General features: G+C 38.5%; 2 protein-coding genes across 2 annotated transcripts; one reads left to right on the top strand and one right to left on the bottom strand.

Moving 5' to 3' along the window:
- Positions 1-575: 575 nt before the first annotated feature.
- On the bottom strand, positions 576-9,898 carry sirt3 (sirtuin 3). The gene is made up of 8 exons (XM_088078734.1): positions 9,613-9,898; positions 9,458-9,500; positions 8,481-8,660; positions 7,486-7,718; positions 6,811-6,911; positions 5,244-5,405; positions 3,800-4,009; positions 576-2,435 (listed from the first exon to the last, which is right to left on the bottom strand). The coding sequence occupies exons 1-8, from the start codon at positions 9,707-9,709 to the stop codon at positions 2,412-2,414; spliced, it is 1,050 nt and encodes a 349-aa protein (XP_087934860.1). The 5' UTR covers positions 9,710-9,898; the 3' UTR covers positions 576-2,411.
- A 774-nt stretch (positions 9,899-10,672) lies between these two features.
- Positions 10,673-17,884, top strand: psmd13 (proteasome 26S subunit, non-ATPase 13). The gene is made up of 13 exons (XM_088078609.1): positions 10,673-10,888; positions 12,120-12,198; positions 12,395-12,429; positions 12,524-12,579; positions 12,665-12,708; positions 13,306-13,392; positions 14,097-14,268; positions 14,356-14,435; positions 14,520-14,645; positions 14,747-14,809; positions 15,996-16,076; positions 16,276-16,392; positions 17,576-17,884. The coding sequence occupies exons 1-13, from the start codon at positions 10,788-10,790 to the stop codon at positions 17,669-17,671; spliced, it is 1,137 nt and encodes a 378-aa protein (XP_087934735.1). The 5' UTR covers positions 10,673-10,787; the 3' UTR covers positions 17,672-17,884.
- Positions 17,885-20,968: the final 3,084 nt, after the last annotated feature.

The following is a 20,968-nucleotide window of genomic DNA, read 5'->3' as shown; positions in this document are numbered from 1 at the left end:
ACGCTCATCTGGCTTTGCTTTGGGGCCACTTCTGCAAAACCACAGGAGGCCAGGGCCCAAAGCAGCACCATACATGTTTCCAGGATTTTAGGGCATTTCAAAGATTTTAGGACATTTCTAGGGATTTAAAACATTTCTGGGATTTTAAGACATTTCTAGGATTTTAGGAGATTATTTGGATTTTAAGACATTTCTAACATTTCAGAACATCTCTTGGATTTTAGGACACTTGACACTTCTGGACACTGGTGTCTCAGCTGTGTCCTCTGTCGGGGGTGTGGGGGATCCTCCTCTGGCTCTTTTTTTGATCATCAAGCTCTATTTTGATGCTGTTTTATGCTCTCTGACACCTTGTGGAGACTAAAAGGACAAAAACATTTCCCAGTGTGAATCACTATTTTTATCTTGAATTAGAAAATAGTTGGGGGGCCACCCGGCACCCTATCAGGGGCCAGATATGGCCTGTGGGCTCGTATGACTCTCCTTAATCTTTAGCAAAAAAAGCAAGTTTGAAATTGTGATTAATTAATCGGGTTGCATCATTAAATGATAAAAAAAGCTCATGAAGACTTCAATCGTGTCCTGACCGAGCAGCAACCTCCGAGGCCAGAAATGAAACTTTATTGTCACTTCTGGCTCCAAAAGACAAAGATGACTACAGTCAAAAATGTCAAAATCAGGGCTTCAAAACGAGAGTCCACAAATCGATGGGTCGAAGAAAGCTTGATCCATTATTAACGTCTATCATGCAGATCAGAGGATCTGCACCATTTCCACGCCGGCGGAGTCCGCACACCGTCCGGTCCAGATCTGGATCGGACCGCAAGTCCGTCCGGACCCAGCCCGCACCTTGTATTACGAATGAAATAACACAATGTAATAAAGTCTACGTGTCCTGCAACATCCTCAGAAAACAGCAGAGAAAAACACTGAGACGCTTATAAAACATCCTCGTGAGACGCCTCAAATCTTCCTGACAACCAACAAACAGGCGCAGAGAGCTGCTGGAGCTTCTGCCCGAGCGAAAGCGAGGAAACAAAGAGTCCTTCCTGAGGCAGAGGAAGTCAAAGGGTGCTTAAATTAAACAGGTGAGTCCGTTTGAGGAAGAGACGCAGAAATTCACTTATAAGCAAGTTTAATAAAAGTTAATGCTGCTGAAATCAGACTCAGACCTTTGAATATTCAGTCAGCAGCTCAGACACTTCCAGCTCATATTTAGGACTTTAGAAACCTTCCTGAGCTGCCGTCTGGCTCCACCTGCTGCTTCACCGAGGACTCGAAACTACAGTACGAACACACACACACGCGCGCGCACACACACACACACACACACACACACACACACACACACACACACACACACACACACACACACTCTCTGCAGTTTATACTGATAAAAACTACAGTACTGAGATATATATTGCATAAAGATTTAAAATTGCATTTTTTTTCAACTCAGTCTGTCTGTTTTTTTCCTGCATCCTTTCTTTAAAAAAGAAAATCACATTTTTTAAGTCTGGATTTTTAATCTCACTGAAACAAACTCATTTTCAGTGATTTCAGTATTTCAGTGGGATTAAATGACGACAAAGTACAAACAAAGTGAGGCAAGAATAAATAAATATTACTTTTTTGTCTGTCTGCTTGTTTGTATAATCATTTCTCTTTTTTATATATAATCAAGAATTTAAAAAAAGATATGCGCATTTTTTAAAAAGTTTTCAGTGATTTTTAACTACAATGTTTTGCTCTAACAGAGATCGACATTTAATCCTGAAACAAAGTCCTTTTCAGTGAATTCAGAGATTAAATGACTGAAGTACAAGCAAAGTGAGGCAAAAATACATCACTTTTTTATCTGTTTTTTTGTTTAACCTTTTCTCTATTTTCTTTTTTTTTTACATATATCACGAATAAAAAAAAAGATCTGCACAATTTATTAAAAGTTTCCGGTAATTTTTAACTGATTTTTTCTAACTGGGATAAAAATATAGCACAATTAAAAATGACTGTGGGCTTTTATTACTTTTTTTTTAATCTTGGCTCAGTTTTTTCAGATCCATCTTGCTTGTTAATACAAAAAAGTGCATTTTTACCCATTTTAAGTTGTTAGAGATTAATAAATAAAATATGATATTGCACATGTGAAGAGTCAAACTGCTGCGCGACACACTGAACACACACTGCCTGTTTTAACCCTGCGTGTCACTTACCTGTGATTTACTGATATTCAACAGAAACATTTCTAAATTTCATCCAAACAGTTTCACATCTGTTTGTGAGTTTCCACTGATGTAACCAAAAATCCAAGAACCACCACGTGTCCCCAGTGAAACCAGTCTGGATTCAGTCGTCCAGTTTTCAGAGTGCAGAGAATAAAGTCAAACCTCCAGCCTGACGCGGCGCGCTGCTCACTCTTCTGTCTTTGTCGCAGCCTGAAAATAAGAAAAACATACAAACGATAAGTGATTTATTCCTGAAAGAAGTTCTCACCAGAATCTTTTGGAGCTTCGCGTTTCAGTCTTTTCGCTGCACGCGCGACGAAATGACGATACTTTATTAAACTTTCACAGGAAATTACATTTGTTACATTCACAGCCAAACCACACATCCCAAAAAATCTGTGATGACCCACATCTGACAAATAAATACTAAAAATACTCAAAAAAACATATAATAATATATGACAATAAATACTGCAGCGTATATTAAAAATAATGGTTATTTTAAGGCAAAATGCTGCGATACAAGACGGAAAAACAGCATCCAGAGTTTTTTTATGAAGAGTTTCAGCACATTCAGGATGTTACAGATGAGGACATTTAACCCTTTAGCACCTGTGTTAATTGGCTTGATTTCTTTCAAAAACATGGGAGGAAGTTAAAGACCAAGGAAAGAAGAAAAGTGACAAGAAATTTGTAAAAAGTGGAAAATTACCCAAAAAATGATAAAACATTAAAAAAAGAAAAAAAAATGCTTAAACATTATACAAATTCTGTAACATAATTTAGTTATGATAATTATAAATATAGTTTTAGTTTTCTAAATCTACTAATTTCTTACAAATTGTGCAACATTTCATATTAAGTTGCTCATTGACTTTCCCCACGTTTTGAAAGAAGTTGCACTAATGTGCTCAGCGTTCAAAGGGTTAATTTCTAGTGAAAGGCGTCTCAGCAGCACAAGAAAGGTGATGTCGCTCCGAGTTTCAAAGGGTTAACTGGTCCTCAGTATACGAGCTGCGAAACCATTTACTGGTGGAGTCTGTCCGACGCCTCCACAGCAGCGGAGATTATTTATAAATCACAATCAATAACTTTATTTACAATAACTTCAGGCAGAAAACCGTCGCGTCACATACATTTAATCAAACGATCGATTTAGATTTAGGGGTCGACAGATTATTGGACCATTTTTAAGGTCGATATTTGGCATTTTGTTGATTATCTATATCTGCAATTTATTTTAATGATTATAAAAATTGCAAAAAACAGGAACAACAAGTTTTACTTTGTAAAACCTCACGGAAATATAGATTTTTAAATTCAGTTTTTGTTCAAATTTTCACTGAACTTTATAAAAAATAGTCACTGGGAACACTCAAAATTTCAGTTTTGCTGAAACATTTGGCATTTAAACATGTTTCAAATATCAGTTATTGATCTGCTTAACTAATAATAATCAGTATTGGCCCTGAAAATCAAATATCAGTCGATCCAAAATCAGTTTATTCAGAGTTTCGTCAAAAGGCAGCAGATTAAAGAGCGCTCTGTCTACAGTCGGCCGGTTTCGCACTCACCCTCTCGGCTCCAGCGGCCATCAGGGCGTCCAGCTCCTGAGTCCAGCCCAGCGCATCCACCAGGACCTGCACGCCGCCGACCACGTCACCCAGCTGCACCACGTCCTGAGCCCGCCGGCGCCACGCGAACGGACCCACCAGGTCCCTGTTGATGAGCAGCCGGGGGACCGAGCCGCGCACGGCTCCCGCCAGACTGGCGAAGGGCTCCACCTGCAGGCGGAGAGACAAACTGCAGCTTTTAGAGACTGTTGTGTTGTCGTTGTGTACAATAAAGTTCCCTTTATTAACCCTTTAAACCCGAGCAAAAAGGTTTCACTGTCTTTAAAAACACGAGAAAAAAAAAGAACAAATTGCAAGAAAGTGGTGAAAAAAAACCAACCTGAAAATGTTAAAAAAGGAGAGAAATATTAGAAAATTTACAAAAATAAACTATACTAATAAATTTCCAGAAACTGTGATTATTAGAGTTATATAATCAGAATATGTTACAGAATATAGACGGTATTCATTTTTATTTGCAGCACTTTATTCAGGTCATTTTTTGGCACATTTTCAGGTAATTTCTTGTAACTTTTGACCAGTTTGTTGCTGATTTGTGGGTCATTAGTTGATAAGTTGCTCATTGCCTCCCTGCTTTGTTTCTGAAAGAATTAAAGTCAGTTTGCTCAGGTTTTGAAGGGTTAACCCTCTGAAACCTGAGCAGATTGACTTGATGTCTTTCAAAAACACGGGTAATTAATTAAATAATTACAACTTATGAGATACGAGAAAATTACCTGAAATTTTGCCAAAAAAAGAGAGAAAGGTAAAAAATAAAAACAACAAAAAAAGAAATATGCAGATAAAATAATTGATAATTCTACAACTACGAATACAAATAATAATAATGACAATGATAATAATAATTATAAGAAAAAAAGGTAAAAAATAAAAGAAATAAACACATCAACAATACAATATAATATAACAAAAAATAGTTAATTATAGAAAAAGTATGTTAAAAAATAAAGATTATAATGTATAAAAATCAATGTTTGACATATCCCAGGCTGTGATAATAAAAATCTATTTAGCATGTGGTATACTGAAAATAATTCAGATTTTTTTTGTGGGGGTTTCATCTAAATTCATAGGGACATCATGACAAAAATGTGGCATTTAAAGGGTTAAAATTCTGAAAATAACATTAATGTCTAATATTTTTTAAAGCTTGATTTTGAAAAGTGCATTTTGTGCGCAGAGCGACACGAGCATGTGATACTAAAGCAGAAGGCGAAAACAATCTTACTTTAAAAAATTAAAAGAGTAACGAGGGTCAGTTCACGCGTTTGTCCTCCGGCTTTAAATCGTCTCCTCGACTTTGTCTCACTTCAAAATATCGTTTCAGCGGCTAAGAAAAACCTGAGCTCACGGGGGCGTGATGCGGCTCGAAGGCGGCGCTCACCTCCAGTGACGTTCCCATGACGATCAGCAGGTCGGCCAGCGGGAAGTCTGTGAGGTACCTGAAGAAATGATGAGGAAGCTGCTCCCCGAAAAACACGATGTCGGGTTTAACAACGCCTTTACAGGTGGGACACTTCGGCACCGTCCCCCTCATCACGTCCGGCTGATAAAACACAGAAACAAGACGGAAACACTGAAAACATCTTCTCATCGACGGTGAAATCCCAGATTTACTGTTTTTATCCGACTCTTCGATGACAAATTCGTTTGTTTGCTCTTTGACTTTGTGGTTATTTTCAGGTAATTTTCAGAAATTTTTCACTAATTTCCTGATTATTATTACAACAGCTGTCACACACACACACACACACACACACACACACACACACACACACACACACACACACACACACACACAGACACACACACACACACACACACACACACACACACACACACACACACACAGACACACACACACACACACACACACAGACACACACACACACACACACACACACACACACACACACACACAGACACACACACACACACACACACACACACACACACGCACACACACAGACACAGACACACACACATCCACACACACACACACACACACACACACACACACACACACACACACACACACACACACACACACACACACACACACACACACAGACACACACACACACACACACACAGACACACACACACACACACACAGACACACACACACTGTATTTTACATTTATTCTTCTGTTTCATGGAAGCATCCTTCAGTATTTTGTATTCTTTATTTTCTATCTGCATTTGTTTCATGTAAAACATCTCTGAGTACAAAATCATTATCTAACCTCTATCAATTATTTATTATAATTATCATTTATGTATTTATTTATTTATTTTGGGACATTTAAGTTACTTTAAAACTTTCTCAGGTTTTAAAGAAATAAAAACAGGCCTAAATTTAATCTTGAAATCTAAATCTGAATTATGTAATTAGTAGTACTTATTATGATTAAATAATTAAAATTATACCATAAAATTCTTATCATTTTAAGCCCTTTTTTCAAGTCATTTCCTTGTTTGTTTTTTCTTTGTTTGTTTTATTTTTTCCTTTATTTTAGTCTTTTTGTTTCTTAATTTTTGGTACTTTTTTTCAAAGAAAAAAGCCAAAGGAAAACTCATTATCTAATTAGTAGCACTTATTACAATTTAAATTATTTGATTTTTTTTTTTTTACATTTTAAGGAATTTTTACACATCATTGCCTTGTTTGTTTGTTGTTGTTTTTTTTAATTATTATTTTATCTCAGTCCTCTAATTTTCGCCTTCTTGGTCTCCGTACTTTTTACGTTGTTTATTGCCGCCTGTCTTTTGATTGTCTAATCGTCTTTTTTTGTGTTGCATGTTTTATTGTAAAGCATTTTAGAGCTGCACCCCTTGTTTGCAAAGCGCTCTATAAATAAAGTTTATTACTATTATTATTATCATTATTTGATCGTTTTCAAACGGAAATCCTTCGTGCAGCCCAGCCTCGTGTTCGGGCAGTAACTCACCCGCAGCTCCTCCCCCTCGTACTTCCTCCGGCAGACGGTGCAGGTGGCCGTGGAAAACGTGCCGTGAGCCTCCACCAACATCTCAGGAGGAATCCCCGCCACTAAACACACGGAAACAAGCACGATGGATTAACCCTTTGAAACACGGGGGAGAAGCAATAAGCAACTTAACTACATACGGCCCCAAAAACAAAGAAAGAAATTAGTAAAATGTCTCAGGAGAGGAAATGACCTGGAAAAAAGTGAAGAAAACCAAAAATACAATTTTGTTTTGTAACATGGTTGTAAATTTAAAGTTATTATGGGTGCAAAGATCATTTTCTGGACTTTTTTTAAAGGAAATTACTTGAAAAATGTGAAGAAAACTAAAAAATATACGTATTTTTTTCTGTGACATAACTGAAAATATAAAACTATTATGGTGACAATATAATTTTCTTGACATTTCTTATGATAATTTCCTAAAATTCCCCCCTCCCTTTTTTAAACAAATTTCAGGTAATTTTGTCGCCTTTTGTTAATTTCTTGTAATTTCCAGGACATTTCTTGTTTATTTCTTTTTCCCCATTTTTTAAAAGTCAAACACATCAAACACGTTTGTTCTGGTTTCAAACAGTTAAAATGTGCATTAATGATACGCGTCGAGTTACAGAAGCAAACATAATAAGTGCGCACGTCTCTCGAGGCCGTCGATGTTCTGCGTGTACATCCTGAGCAGCTGACCCTTCGCGTGCAGCAGTCGGACGAAGTAATGGGTCAGATTGGGCCGATAGTTTCCCGGGTAGAGCTCTTTGGCGAGGGCGAAGAACGGATCGGGGTTGTGATGGAAGAAGTCCAGCTCGAATATGGCCTCGGCGTACGGCAGGTCGTACTGCTGCAGGTTGTCATAGAGACCGCTGCCCGGAGACCTGAGGGGAGGAGTCTGCTCAGTACGTCTGATTTTTGAAATGTGTTGAAAACGTTTAGAAAAAAAATTAAGAAATAATCACACAAACAAACAAACGGACAGACAAAAAAGTCACATTTACAGAAAAAATTAAAAATAAAGCAAAATAAATTTTACACACCTTTAAAATTTAAATAAAAGTCTTTTGTCCCAATCAAAAGCCCAGTCCTGTCTCTACTGGAGGCTCGCTCTGGTTACCATGGTTACCATGCAGCTCATAAAACCAGGTTGTTACTGCTTATAGCACACATACAAATACAAATATTTAAACTTTTGTCAATATGGACATGTGGAGGACTTTTTACAGAATTATTACAATTTTAAGCTTTTTTTTCGACACTTAATATTTTTGGGTTTTTTTCTTGGGGGTCTTTTTTTAGTTGGGTTTTTTTGGCAAATTTTCAGGTGATTTTTTTGTACGTTTAACAGATTTTTTGCTCACCTATGAGTCATTTATTCTTTTGTTGCACATTACCTTCTTCCCATGTTTTTAAAAGAAAACAAGTCAAGTTTGCAAAGGATTAAACACAAATGCAAGAATCATAAAAAAACTAAGTATATAAAGTAAAATGCACTGCGTAAACGCAATATTCATGCAGTGTTACACAGCTGAACATATAAATAAAAAGCAGAGGAAAGGGCCGGTCTGTTGTCTCGCAGCCTCTGACTCTGAAGAGGAATTTCAGCTTTGCAGAAATGAAAGAAAACACGGTGAATGTTTCACCTGAAGTCCGGGATGCCACTCGGCGTGCTGATCCCGGCTCCGGCCATCACCACCACCCGCCGTAACCGCCGCTCTCTGAGGCTCTCGGCGATGACCTCCAGAGTCTGCGGCTCCTCGTCTGCTCCGCCACCGCGAGAGAAAAACCCCCGAGTCCCGTTCAACCGGGCAGAGACCGTCCGTCTGTGGAGAGGCGACACCGAGAGGAGAGTCAGCAAAGTGATCAGGAGAGACGGAACCAGGAGAGACGGAACCAGGAGAGACGGACCGGTGTTGAAGCAGCAGCCTGGACCTGGACCTGGACCTGGACCTGGACCTGACCTGACTCTGAGCTCAGTCTAGATTTCTACATTACTGTTCAATAATTTTTTTTTTTTTTTTTAATCTGAACCTTTTCTGTCTCTTTCTGACTTACTGTTGAATAATTTCTGGTTTGTTTTGTTTTCGTTTGTTTTTAACCTCACCGTGAGCCAGTTCTATTTGTCCAGCCCTGTTTTCGGGGGCGTACTTTGTGGTTGGTCTACACTGAACTTTGATTTAACCTGTGAAGTACTTTAGATTGAGTTTGGGTATGAAATGTGCGATATAAATACATTTGACTTGCCTTAATGTTATCTAGTTTATAGTTAGTTTTATATTTGCTTTTGTATTTTGCTATTTCAGTTCTTGTATATTTCATGTTTTACATCTACTCCTCTACCTTTGTACTGCACAACAGTTTCCTCAAGGATAAAAATAACTTCTATTGTATATATTATATTATAGTATATGAACATTTTTGCAGACCATTTTCCTGTATTTATTTATTTTGTTACTGGACAGAAGAAAAAGGGCAGACATGCAAAGTCGCATAAAAGACTCAAACTTGAGTACAGAAGTACCTCTAATTAATACTTCAGTATAATCCTTGTGAGTAAATGTACTTAGTTACATTGCAGCATGCAGTCTGGTGCAGGTGTGTGTCCCTGCGGTTACAGTACCTGCACAGAGCTGCAGCTTCACCTGGACACACACTCCTCAAACCTGAAACAAACAAACAAACAAACAAACAAACAAACAAACAAACAAACGTCTGAGTCACGTTACATTTAGCCATGAAACACTCAGGTCATCTCGGCTGTGTGCGCGTGCTGACCTCTTGCAGACAGCGTCCTCGCGCTTGTTCTCGAGCTCAGGTACAAACAACAAAGTCTGGCGGGTGACATTAAAGAGCAGCTCGCTAAAGGCGCCATAACTCCGCTAATACCGCGAAATACAGAGCCCGCGGACACTTAACGCGTCGCTCCCACTGACTGAAGCAGCTTCCTGAACACACACACCAGCTGTCAACACATTTCCACCCCTAAAACGCTTCAAAAGTGTGTGTGTGTGTGTGTGTCAGTCTGCCTGCTGAAGAGTGTGTTATCACCCTTTGACCTCCTGATGACGCGGACGGAACTACCGTAATGCACCGAACAGACGAGCCGCTAAATTACATCAACATTACATGGCATTTTCAGTCTTTTTTTTTTTTTTTTTTATAATTGTGTGTGTGTTCATGAATATGCCCTAAATGTACTCCAGATTGTGCATTTGAGTGAAATCAGTGACTGTGGAAATTAACTTGCTTATTATTTTAGCTAAATTTCATATACATAAATGTAAATACACTTCTAAAAAGCTATTAATTAAACTGTTTCTATTGGAGTTACAGCAATATTTAGAATCTATTCGGACCTCCTCAAACCCCAAAGCTATTAAGACGCTTGACTATTTAAATTTATTTAATTATAATTATATTTTAACTGAAAAAAAATAATTTTCTATTTACTAATTTCTGTATCCCTGGCATATGTTCTGTATTATTATAAATTGTTTATACTGTTGAATTTTGTAGACCTGACATATTGAACGCAGTTTATATTGTTAAAATTACAATAAATTTTGGTTTAAAAAAAGAAAATACATGCTCTTTCCACTAGATGACCTGTCACAATCAATGTAGCTGCTAATCATTGAGATATCCCAGACTGTGATAATCTAAATAAATAAATATACTTTACTTTTCAACATTTTGTTTTTATAATTTGGACCATTTATCCATCAGTCCATTGAATTTGAGCTGCCGGACATCCGAATTTCCCTTTCACTATCTTCCATTCTATTTACCGTAATAACCAGCTTTAGAAACGCCTACTACATTTCCCATCATGCTTTGCGCCCAGCCACTGCGCAGACGCACAACACAACAGACCGCTTCTTGACGTTAGCTGTAAAATTCAACATCAGCTCCGGATAAAAGAGTTAAAACTTCTCAGTTTGGTCGCCACAATGAAAGATGTTAGCGGGTACCTCAAACAGCAGCAGAGCAGCAGCTCCACGCCGGAGATGGCGAAGGAGTGGCACACGCTGGAGGATTTGTACAACAAAAGGTAAAAAATAAGGAAAGTCAGCTAAGCTAATGCTAGCCGCCGTTAGCTCGCCCATTCATTGTAAACGGCCGCTGAGTCATGCAGCGTTAGCTCGGGCTCGGCTAATGTTAGCGAGCTGCTCATGGAAGATCAGAGCGCAAACTTTGCCTCTAACTTCTTATTTTAAACACCTAAATCAATAATGTAAATGTTGTTAAATGGGATTGAGCCCTGAAGCCATCAGCGGAGGTTTAGATAAATGAAAATTAAGTTTATTTTTAGCTGTTAGCTAGCATCGATGCTAAAGTGCACCATGAAAATACAACAAACCTGATTTAATTTGTTGCTGTTGGTCAGCGGTGAAATGTAGTTCACTCAGTATACTCGCTCATGCTTACTCCAGTGTCAGTTTTGAGTAGACTCCTTGTATTTTACTGTAATGTAGTGCAATTTTGTAACGTTACTTCTATACCACCTGATCTCAGAGGTGAATATTGTACGTGTTAACCCTCTGAAACCTGAGCTGATGGGTTTGATTTCTTTTGAAAACGTCGGTGGAAAAGGCAATGAGCAACTTGGCAGTAAATGTCCCACAAACTGCAAAAAATGGTAAAGGCTGACAAAAAAATACATGAAGGTTACTGAGGAAAAAGGGAAAATAAAATAATGTTAAAAAAAACATGTATTTTTAAATTTAAATGTTGTATCTTTTTCTGCACCATTTTCAGGTCATTTTCTTGTTTGTTTGTTTTTTAACCTTTTTGTTGTTGTGTATTTTCAAACAATTTTCTCATTCTCGTAGGTTTTATTTAAAAAACACATTTATTAAATTTATTTTGCTGGTTTTCTAGTTGGACCAAACAAGTATTTCTAAAATGTCAGGTTGGACACAAGGCTAGTAATTATGGGAAAAAATCAAGTATTACAATATTTTTGACTGAATACCTCAATATTGACATTGCAATGAAATTGTTGGGTTGAATATTAGTGCTTTGATATTTGAGAAAATGAGATTTTTGATAAATGATCATCAGTAATGCAGAGATAATGATTTGATCTGTGAACGGAAAGATAAATTGTTCTTTTTTTTTCTTTTTTTTCTTTTTTTCTTTTACTGAAGCTTAATAAAATCTTTTAAAATCCTCTCAGATCAGCTGGAAAACACAAAGTTACTAAACTGAAAACGGCTGTTTTTCCTTTTCTGTGAGAATATACTGCAGATCAAACTGATCACTGTTTTTTTTTTGGGCAGACTGTGGCACCAGTTGACTCTCAGACTGACAGACTTTGTTAAGGACCCTTGCTTTAAAACAGGAGATGGCCTCATACAGGTAAATACAGCACAGTCACACATGTACTTCTGCCACAACAGATGAGTGAGGACTCAAAGAGTTAATGATTGTACAAATAGTTTTGTGTCTGTTTTATGTCCAGATTCGGTCGTTGGCCACTGTGGAGATTTTGTTTCCAAACAGATAAACGTTGAACATTTGTGGTCTAACAGCATCTCTGTTTTTCTTCTTAAAGCTTTATGACAACTTCCTCAGTGACTTCGAACACAGGTGAGACAACAGTTAACCCCTCAGACACTCGTCTAACCTGTAGCATATTTTCTGCTCGTTTCAACGCTCATCCAACACTTATTCTCCTCCTCAGAATCAACCCGCTGTCCCTCATGGAGATTATACTGTACGTCGCCCGACAGATGAAAGGTAAAAAAACACGACGCAGCAGAAAATATTTCTCAGAACGCACTTTCACGTGTTTTAGTACCAACAAAAATGCTTTTGTTTCCAGACCCTAAAGATGCCATCACTTTTCTCGAGAAGACCAAGGAAAAGGTAAACTGAGCAAAACACATCAGTGTTTGAAATATTCATTCAGCGGTAATTTGATTCGGTAAACCCAACCAAAGACGATGCAGTGTAATAAAGCAGCACTGCAGTCAGTTATGGGTTATCTTTAAATTAAAGCTCTTATACCTAAAACAATAAAGCTCTAAAGTAAAGTTAATTAAACTGATACAAATGTAATTTTTAAATTTAATTTAAATTGTATGTATATATTTTTTTCCATTACTTTATTGTTGTTTATTTTATAATATATTTTATTTATTAGTTAATTTATTTATATGGTTTTAATTCAATTCTCATTAAATTTCAGTATTTTTTTTAAATTGTTTAATTCAAGTTAATAAATTAAAATAATAATTACTGAAGCTGTATGTTAGCTGAATAAAAACGTCAGCACCACAGACTACATCCAAAAATGATTGCACAGTTGAATCATCACAAACTGAACATTGAAACCTTCACAGAGGAGGGTTTTTTGCCGGCCTTTTGTATGGGACTGTTTTAGTTTTAGGTGTACCTGATAAACGGGCCGCTGAGCTTTAATTTTAGATTTCATAAACTTTAACATAATTTTTTCTGCTTTAGGTGAAAAGCAGCGATGAAGCCGTCATTCTCTGCAAGACGTCTATCGGCAGCCTTAAACTGGAGATCAACGATCTTCCCGCCACAAAGGTAAAAAAACTCCTTTTGTCCCGCCGCTGATGCAAAGCGCGCCTCATGTAAAACCTCACGGCTCATTTTCCAACCTCAAGCTGCTGGTGATGTTCACACGTGATGCAGCACCAACACCTGCCAAACGAAGCGCACGCAGGTGTGTTTTCCTGGTTTCTCACTGAAATCACTTGTTGTCAAATGTTGCAGCAAACAGCAACGAAACAAACAGGACAGAGTTTAATCTGCACGTCCTTTTTCTCTTCTGACCAGACATCTTTCAGAAATATCAGCTGTGAATTATTCCTCCGTTTTTATTTACTGAAGAAAACATGCCGACTTGGCAGAGCGGCAACTCAAAAACAGGACGGCAGCCAAACATTTAACCCTTTGAACCCGACTGATGCTCTGTGTGTAAAATATCTGTAAAAGTTTTATCTTCAGCGATAAATCACGACTCTGTTAAGAAGTAATATAAGCAGATATCCTCCGAACCTTAAATCCTGGCTCCGGATCATCATTTTTTCTGCTTGATTTTGTCTTTATGTCTTTTGTGAAGCAGGTGCATGTCATGTCTTTGTTGTGAAGCACATTTCTTGTATGAAAGGTGCCATACAAATAAAGATATTATTATTGTAGTTTTAATGCTTATTTTACACAATTTAAAGTAGAAGAAATATGATCCACACTGAGCTCTTATTTTTACTTTGTCTCTTCACCTCCAGAAAATCATTGAGGAAGTTGAGGAAATGTTGAATAACTTACCGGGGGTGACGTCAGTCCACGGCCGGTTTTATGACCTCTCCAGCAAATATTATCGCATCATCGGGAACCACGCCTCCTACTACAAGGACGCCCTGCGCTACCTCGGCTGTGTGGACATCAAGGACCTCCCAGGTGAGCAGAGACGTGACTCCAGCCTGATGGAGCACAGAGTAAATAAACGTTCACATCAGTCTGAATGATTTGACGTTTTCTCCGCAGAGACGGAGAAGCAGGAGCGGGCGTTCACGCTGGGATTAGCCGGACTTTTGGGAGAAGGAGTTTACAACTTTGGAGAGCTGGTGAGGTTTAACGCATGTCGTTAAATGATCAGCTCGGGTGTTTTTACCTGCAGCTTGCTGACGCCTGCCGTCGTGTCTCTGCAGCTGATGCATCCTGTGCTGGAGTCCCTGAGGAACACGGACAAACAGTGGCTCATCGATACGCTTTACGCCTTCAACGGAGGAAACGTGGAGAAATTCCAGGGCTTCAAGTCTGCGTGGGGACAACAGGTGAGTCACGTTCATATGACAGAGCTGACTGAGCGTGTGGAGACAAAAAAGATCATGTGAGGCCGAGTCTGCAAACCTGATTTCCTCCCGCCTGTTTCCAGCCCGACCTCGCAGCACATGAAGCCAAACTGATGCAGAAGATCCAGCTGCTCTGCGTGATGGAGGTGAGACCAAAAACACAAACTCAGATTACATCCACGCTGATACATTTTCATTTTTCTACGTTTACGCCCGGCGTCCACACGCCCCAATCAGAGAGTTCTGGAAATGCTGCTCTCCCTGAAAACGTCGGGTTTTCGAGGCTGTTATCATGGCGTGAAAGTTTTGTTGAGGTTTGGCTTTTCTTTCACACGACAGCGGCGTTTCGGGGGCCTGAAAACACAAACTTTTGAAACCAGGTTCCAGAGTGTGTATCTGCAGCGTGACGTACATAATACAGCATTTTCAGTTGTTTCTGTGGATCCGCGTACACGAGGATCGCTCGCGTAATGTTATTATATGAACGCAGATTTTTTCACATTAGACGTACAGCGCAGAGAGGATTTATGAGATGATTAGTGGTTCACAGATTGCCGATAAAATTAATTGAAAAGTGCAAAAAAAAAGCCTCAGCATGGGAGGAAATTTTACTACGTAAAACCTCAGGTTCTCAGGTTTCACTTGACTTAAAAAAAAATTCCTGGGAACGTGCTGTATATGATGCTGACAGTTTAAGTTTTGATTGAATATTTGCTAAAGGCATTTAAACTAACTTTTGTGTTGGCGTTTGTTATAAACCAAATTCTGAATATTGAGGGAGATTTAAATTTTTTCATGTAATTGCATATCGGTTCATATTGGTTATCGGCCTCCTGAACTACTAATAATTGGTATCTGTATCGGCCCTGAAAAACCAACATCAGTCGACCCCAGTTATTATACTCACCCGGCATGTTGTATAGTTTAAAATGTGCTTGTTTGCCACAGATAATAGATGCAACTAAACGTTAATGATAGATACTAGAAACAAAAAAAACAAACAAACAAATATATACATTTTTACCGTCAACTGTTGAAACGGTGCTTTGCTTTGACTATTTTTGCTGCCCTGAAACTTGACAATTCGGCAATTCGAGTATCATCGAAATTTTCTAATTTCTTAATGTATTATTTTATTTATGTATCATATATTTATATAAAATCTTATATATATCCTTTTCTGAGTCCTGCAGGGTCACTCTCTGGTCAGACTGGGAAATAACAGCTTCTCAAATATATAACAACTAACCAAACCTTGACGCAGATGATGTCACCGCGAAGGTTAAAAAACAAAAATATTAAATCCCATAATATGTCTCCTTTCTCTTCCAGATGACTTTCACTCGTCCTGCGAACCACAGACAGCTCACCTTCACTGAGATCGCTCAGAGCGCTAAAATCCCCGTTAATGAGGTCAGTGAGAAGACTCGCCCATTAGATCAGCTCATCCAGAAACGTCAATAAAACCTTTCTGACACTGATGAGCATCAACGACTCTAATTCTCAGTTTTAACTCGACATTTAACTTTTAGCTACGGCTGCACAGAAAAGATCCTCCTGTGGTTTCTGCTTGTTTTGTCAAAAATGAAAATGACTTACCCGTGTGGTGCAGGTGGAGCTGCTGGTGATGAAGGCGCTGTCTGTGGGCCTGATCAAAGGGAACATTGATGAGGTGGACCAGAAGGTGCAGATGACCTGGGTGCAACCCCGAGTCCTGGACCTGCAGCAGGTCAGTCCTCCCCCTGCCCCGAATCCTTTTCAAGAGGAAAAAAGACTTATTATTTTTACAGCGGTTCAAATGATTTTTTCTTTGTTAATGGGTTTTCCTCTCCTGGATGTTGTGATCTCAACAATTAACCCTTATGGCCAGCTTTAACATTATACACACTTGAAACGCTCTGCGCACCCTTTGAAACCTGAGCACACTGCCTGATTTCTTTCAAATACATGGGAAGAAGGCAATGATGAAGAGATTTCCAGAAAATTCCAAAAAGCTTTATATATATATATATATATATATATATATATATATATATATATATATATATATATATATATATATATATATATATATATATATATATATATATATATATATATATATATATATATATATATATATATATATATATATATATATATATATATATATAATAAAATCTAGTTTGTCCCAAGCTTGTTCTTTTTTAGCTAGATATTTTCCCCTAGCTTTTTAAAATAATTTCCTAAATCTATTAATTTCTTGCAGTTTGAGGAACATGTCTTACAGAGTTGCTCATTGCCTTTTTAACTGTGTTTTCAAAAGAAATCTGAATTTGTTCAGGGTAAATACTTGTAAAAGGTGACTGAAAGCAGCCGTGGAAAGTGATGTTGCCCCAGATCTCAAAGGGTTAAGTGTTATGTGTTTTTTAGCATTTTCCATGATTTTATCCCACAGTTTTAAATCTGATTTTAATCTGGTTTTATTGTTTTAAACTTGTTAAATAAACACTGCATGTAAAGCCAAATCATAAACTTAAAAAAAGTTTATAATTTTGAAATTTGTATTGGAATTAAAATTGGTGTACAGTATACAGCAAAAAAATAGCATCATTTTTTTGTTTTTAACATCAATTGGGAAAGAGATAAAAAATAAAATCAAATCAAAATATATTAGAAACATATGTTGAAAAGTTATTCATACAGGAAATGGTGACACTAATAGTTTTTGGGGACACACCCTCTTATTCCACGCCACTGAGACACCATCACTGAACTTTTATGAAATTTCGAATAGTAACCAGGAGCCTCACCTGGCAGGAATAATAAAAGAAAAAACAACAAATGACATCTGCAGAATTTAGTCAAATAAACCACCAAAGAGCACATTTGAAAGAAGTAAATGTTAAATCTGTACCTGTTTCCTGTTTCAGATTAAAGGTATGAAGGAGCGTCTGGACTTCTGGTGCGGAGACGTGAAGAACATGGCGATGCTGGTGGAGCAACAAGCCCACGACATCCTCACCTAAACCAGCTTTTCTCTCCTTCAATCCTCAGAGGGCAACCTCACAGCGTTTTCTGTTTTCTATGTTTTTCTTTATATCAGATTTCCTCACTCTTTATTACCAACCTGTAAAAACACAGTGTTAATTTACAAATAAAACACCTGGTTGAAACATTATGTGCCCCACATGGTCCAAAAATATTGCCTAAAATATGAATAAAAATCACCAGAAAAAATACTCAACCCTGAAAAAATATTATTTGTGTACAACTATTTATATATATATATATATTTATATATATATATATATATATATATATATATATATATATATATATATATATATATATATATATATATATATATATATAGTTAAAGACTGTACAGATCAGATCCTTTTTTTAAGAAAAAGTAGAAATATTAGTTGAAAAATACATTCAAAATACATTTTGCAACTATCTGAAGTAAAAGTACTGGCATCAAAATATGCTTTAAGTACCAAAAGTAAATGCACTCTTTATGCGTAATGGCCCATTTTATAATAATGTATTATAGACGGATAGACATGCTGCCTTCATATGCTCCTTGGAAATTTCGTATTTATGAGGTACAAGCATGTGAATGGTCCTCGAGAGTCGGAACAATTACAGTCAAGGCACATCGTGGCTATCCTTCACATCCTTCACATGAAAGTAAACATGGGCAGCAACCAAAAGAAAGAAGAAATAAACCAAAGCGGGGGGGTGGGGGGGGGGTAATTATGAGTGGTAAATTGAGAAATTTTGATGATATCCGAGTTGCTGGATTGTGGCGGAAATGGCGGAAAGCATGGTAACAATGTCAACAATTGACAGTAAAAGATTACTTGTTTAGTCAGTTTGTTCTGTTCATTCACTTTCAGTAGTTGCACATTTTAGTATCTGCATCTTTTAGTTGTGGCAAGCAAGCAAACTTTGAATTATAAAACATGCCACACAGTGGAAGTCTCTCTGTATCAAAGGCAGACCTCGAAAAACATCTGGGAAAGTCTTGCACAGACAATCAATGCCATAAATAGGTTGCCCTACCAGCTGACATCCCACCCTTTGCTCATCCGGATCACCAACTAGACATCGGCCCACCCAGATGGGCTAAAGTGGTGAAAATGGTGCATAGAGCAAGGTCCTCATAAGCCCCAGGTCCCAATGGAGTGCTTTACAAACTCTACACAAATGCCTGTCCCTGGATGCCTCTGGAGGCTCATGAAGGTGGCATGGCTATAGCAGGAGATACCAACACCCTGGCAAAGAGTCGGAGGAATCCTCATCCCAAAGGATAAGGACTCATTAGAAGTAGGTCAGTTTCGCCAGATCAGTCTCCTGAATGTTGAGTGGAAAATCTTCGTGTGTTGGCTCACAGGCTGGGGAGTTACCTGCTAAGAAACCAACTGGTTGGGACATCAATCCAGAAAACAGGCATCTCAGGCTGCCTGGAACATACTAGTACCATCTGGCATCAGATCCAGGTTGCCAAGAAGGAAGGAACAGACCTTCATGTGGTGTTCCTGGACCTTGCCAATGCCTTTGGCTCAGTCCCTCACAACCTCCACTGGACTGCTTTTGACTTCTCCAGAGTCCCAGTGGCCCCCAGAAGTCTTGTCAAGGCCTACCTCTGGAACGTGCAAATATGCTTGACAAAAACGAAGTACACCACAGCCTGGCAACATCTAGAAGTAGGCATTATCGCCGGATGCACCATCTCCCCACCTGCCTTCATCATGGCCATGCCAGTGATCATTTAAGCATCTCAATGGGTGTCTGGAAGACAGTGCATAAGACCTTGCCTGAGGTTGCCAACTGTCATGTATGCTCTATACATGTATAACCTCACAACTCTCACCACGACCAAGGCGTGTACAGTGCCGCTGCTGAGAAAGCCTCAAGAGAACATCGTGCTTGCTCAATTGAAGATCAAGCCACAAAAGTACAGAAGCATCTCCATTTTCAAGGGGAAGTTGTCAGACCAACACTTTTTGCATTGGCGACGAGGCAATCCCAACTGTCTCTGAGAAACCTATGTAGAGCCTAGGTCGGTAGTACAACCCTTTTCTCAAATACACAGACCAAATAGACCAGCTCAGGAAGGAGGTAATCAGTGGCTTGGAGATCATTGACAGGACCACATTCCCAGGTAAGTTGAAACTTCCACACCTTATTTGGCAACTAACCCTGTACGAAGTTCTAATCTCAAAGGTAGAAAAACTGGAGAGGCTGGTTAGCTCATACGCAAGGAAGCGGCTTGGTCTTCCCAGATGCCTCAGCAGTATAGGACTTTATGGCAAAGGAGTCCTAGAGCTGCCCATCTCCAGTCTATCAGAGGAGTATAAGTGTGCCAAAGTGAGACTGCACATGACACAAATGGTTTCAAGTGATCCATTATAGCCAAAGCTGTCCATTGGAAGCTACAGACAAGGTAAGGGCAACACTTAAGCACAGGGACATTGTGGGCTGAGTGCAGCAAGGGAGGAGTAGTTTGGGCCTTAGAGCTAGCTAGGGCTGGGAGATAAAACAATAACGACATCAGTTGCGACATAACTTTTCCTCAATTGAAATATGAGTCAACAGAATGTCGACAGAACGCATTCCAGCCATGTTTTGACAGACAACATGAACAGCCAATGATAACAAGAATAGCACCACAGTGAACCGAATGCAGTGAACAACTCTGACTCCAGAACAGCTGAGTGTTTGACAGCCACAGCATCAAACAGCTGATGGTCCGACAGCAGTGCAGTGAGACAGACAAACAGAGCGCAGCCTCAGAATCAGAATCAGAATCAGAATCAAAAAGATTTATTGCCAGGTATAGTTAACACAATACGAGGAATTTGTTCTGGTGGGTTGGTGCAACATCAATATAGAAAAAACAGATAAAATAGAAGATACAAATATAAAAAATAAAATATAAAATATTAAAAGTACGAGTCTAATAAAAAGTACGAGTCTAATCCCAGCCTCTCCTCAAAGCACCAAAGTGTCTGAAACAGACACATTTGCAGAGTTGGAAAGTGACTTCTTTAGACTCTACAGACGACTTTGTGTTAGTTTCAGCTTTAATCAGACTTTGGATGAATTATTTAGAAACACCAGGACGCATCGCTCCGTGTCTCATCCAGCCGCTCGCGCTGAGCTCTCTTTATTATTACCAGGGGCAGATGTAATGTTTTGGGGGCCTGGGGCCACAAGCACATGAGCTTATTTTCAGCCTTTCTCTAACTGGGAATGTTGGCAGGCTGTTGGCAGCTATAGGAGAAGTAGGCCGACTCAACAGTTTTTAATTCTTG

The sequence above is a fragment of the Plectropomus leopardus genome, chromosome 1 (assembly GCF_026936395.1).
Source record: "Plectropomus leopardus strain MGB_pleo_1.0 chromosome 1, ASM2693639v1, whole genome shotgun sequence".
NCBI lineage: Eukaryota > Metazoa > Chordata > Actinopteri > Perciformes > Serranidae > Plectropomus > Plectropomus leopardus.
The sequence above is the reverse complement of the archived record's forward strand: the minus strand, read 5'-3'. Positions and strand labels throughout refer to the sequence as shown.

Bases quoted from the DNA above. Each gene is read 5' to 3' on its own strand.
- sirt3 (XM_088078734.1), bottom strand. From the start codon at position 9,709: ATGGCGCCTTTAGCGAGCTGCTCTTTAATGTCACCCGCCAGACTTTGT. The intron at 8,661-9,457 runs GTACTGTAACCG...GCCTCTCCACAG, and splicing joins GAAGCTGCAGCTCTGTGCAG to ACGGACGGTCTCTGCCCGGT. The intron at 2,436-3,799 runs GTGAGTGCGAAA...TCTTATTTTCAG, and splicing joins TGGCCGCTGGAGCCGAGAGG to GCTGCGACAAAGACAGAAGA.
- psmd13 (XM_088078609.1), top strand. From the start codon at position 10,788: ATGAAAGATGTTAGCGGGTACCTCAAACAGCAGCAGAGCAGCAGCTCC. The intron at 12,580-12,664 runs GTAAAAAAACAC...TTTTGTTTCCAG, and splicing joins CGTCGCCCGACAGATGAAAG to ACCCTAAAGATGCCATCACT. The intron at 14,436-14,519 runs GTGAGGTTTAAC...GTGTCTCTGCAG, and splicing joins TTTACAACTTTGGAGAGCTG to CTGATGCATCCTGTGCTGGA.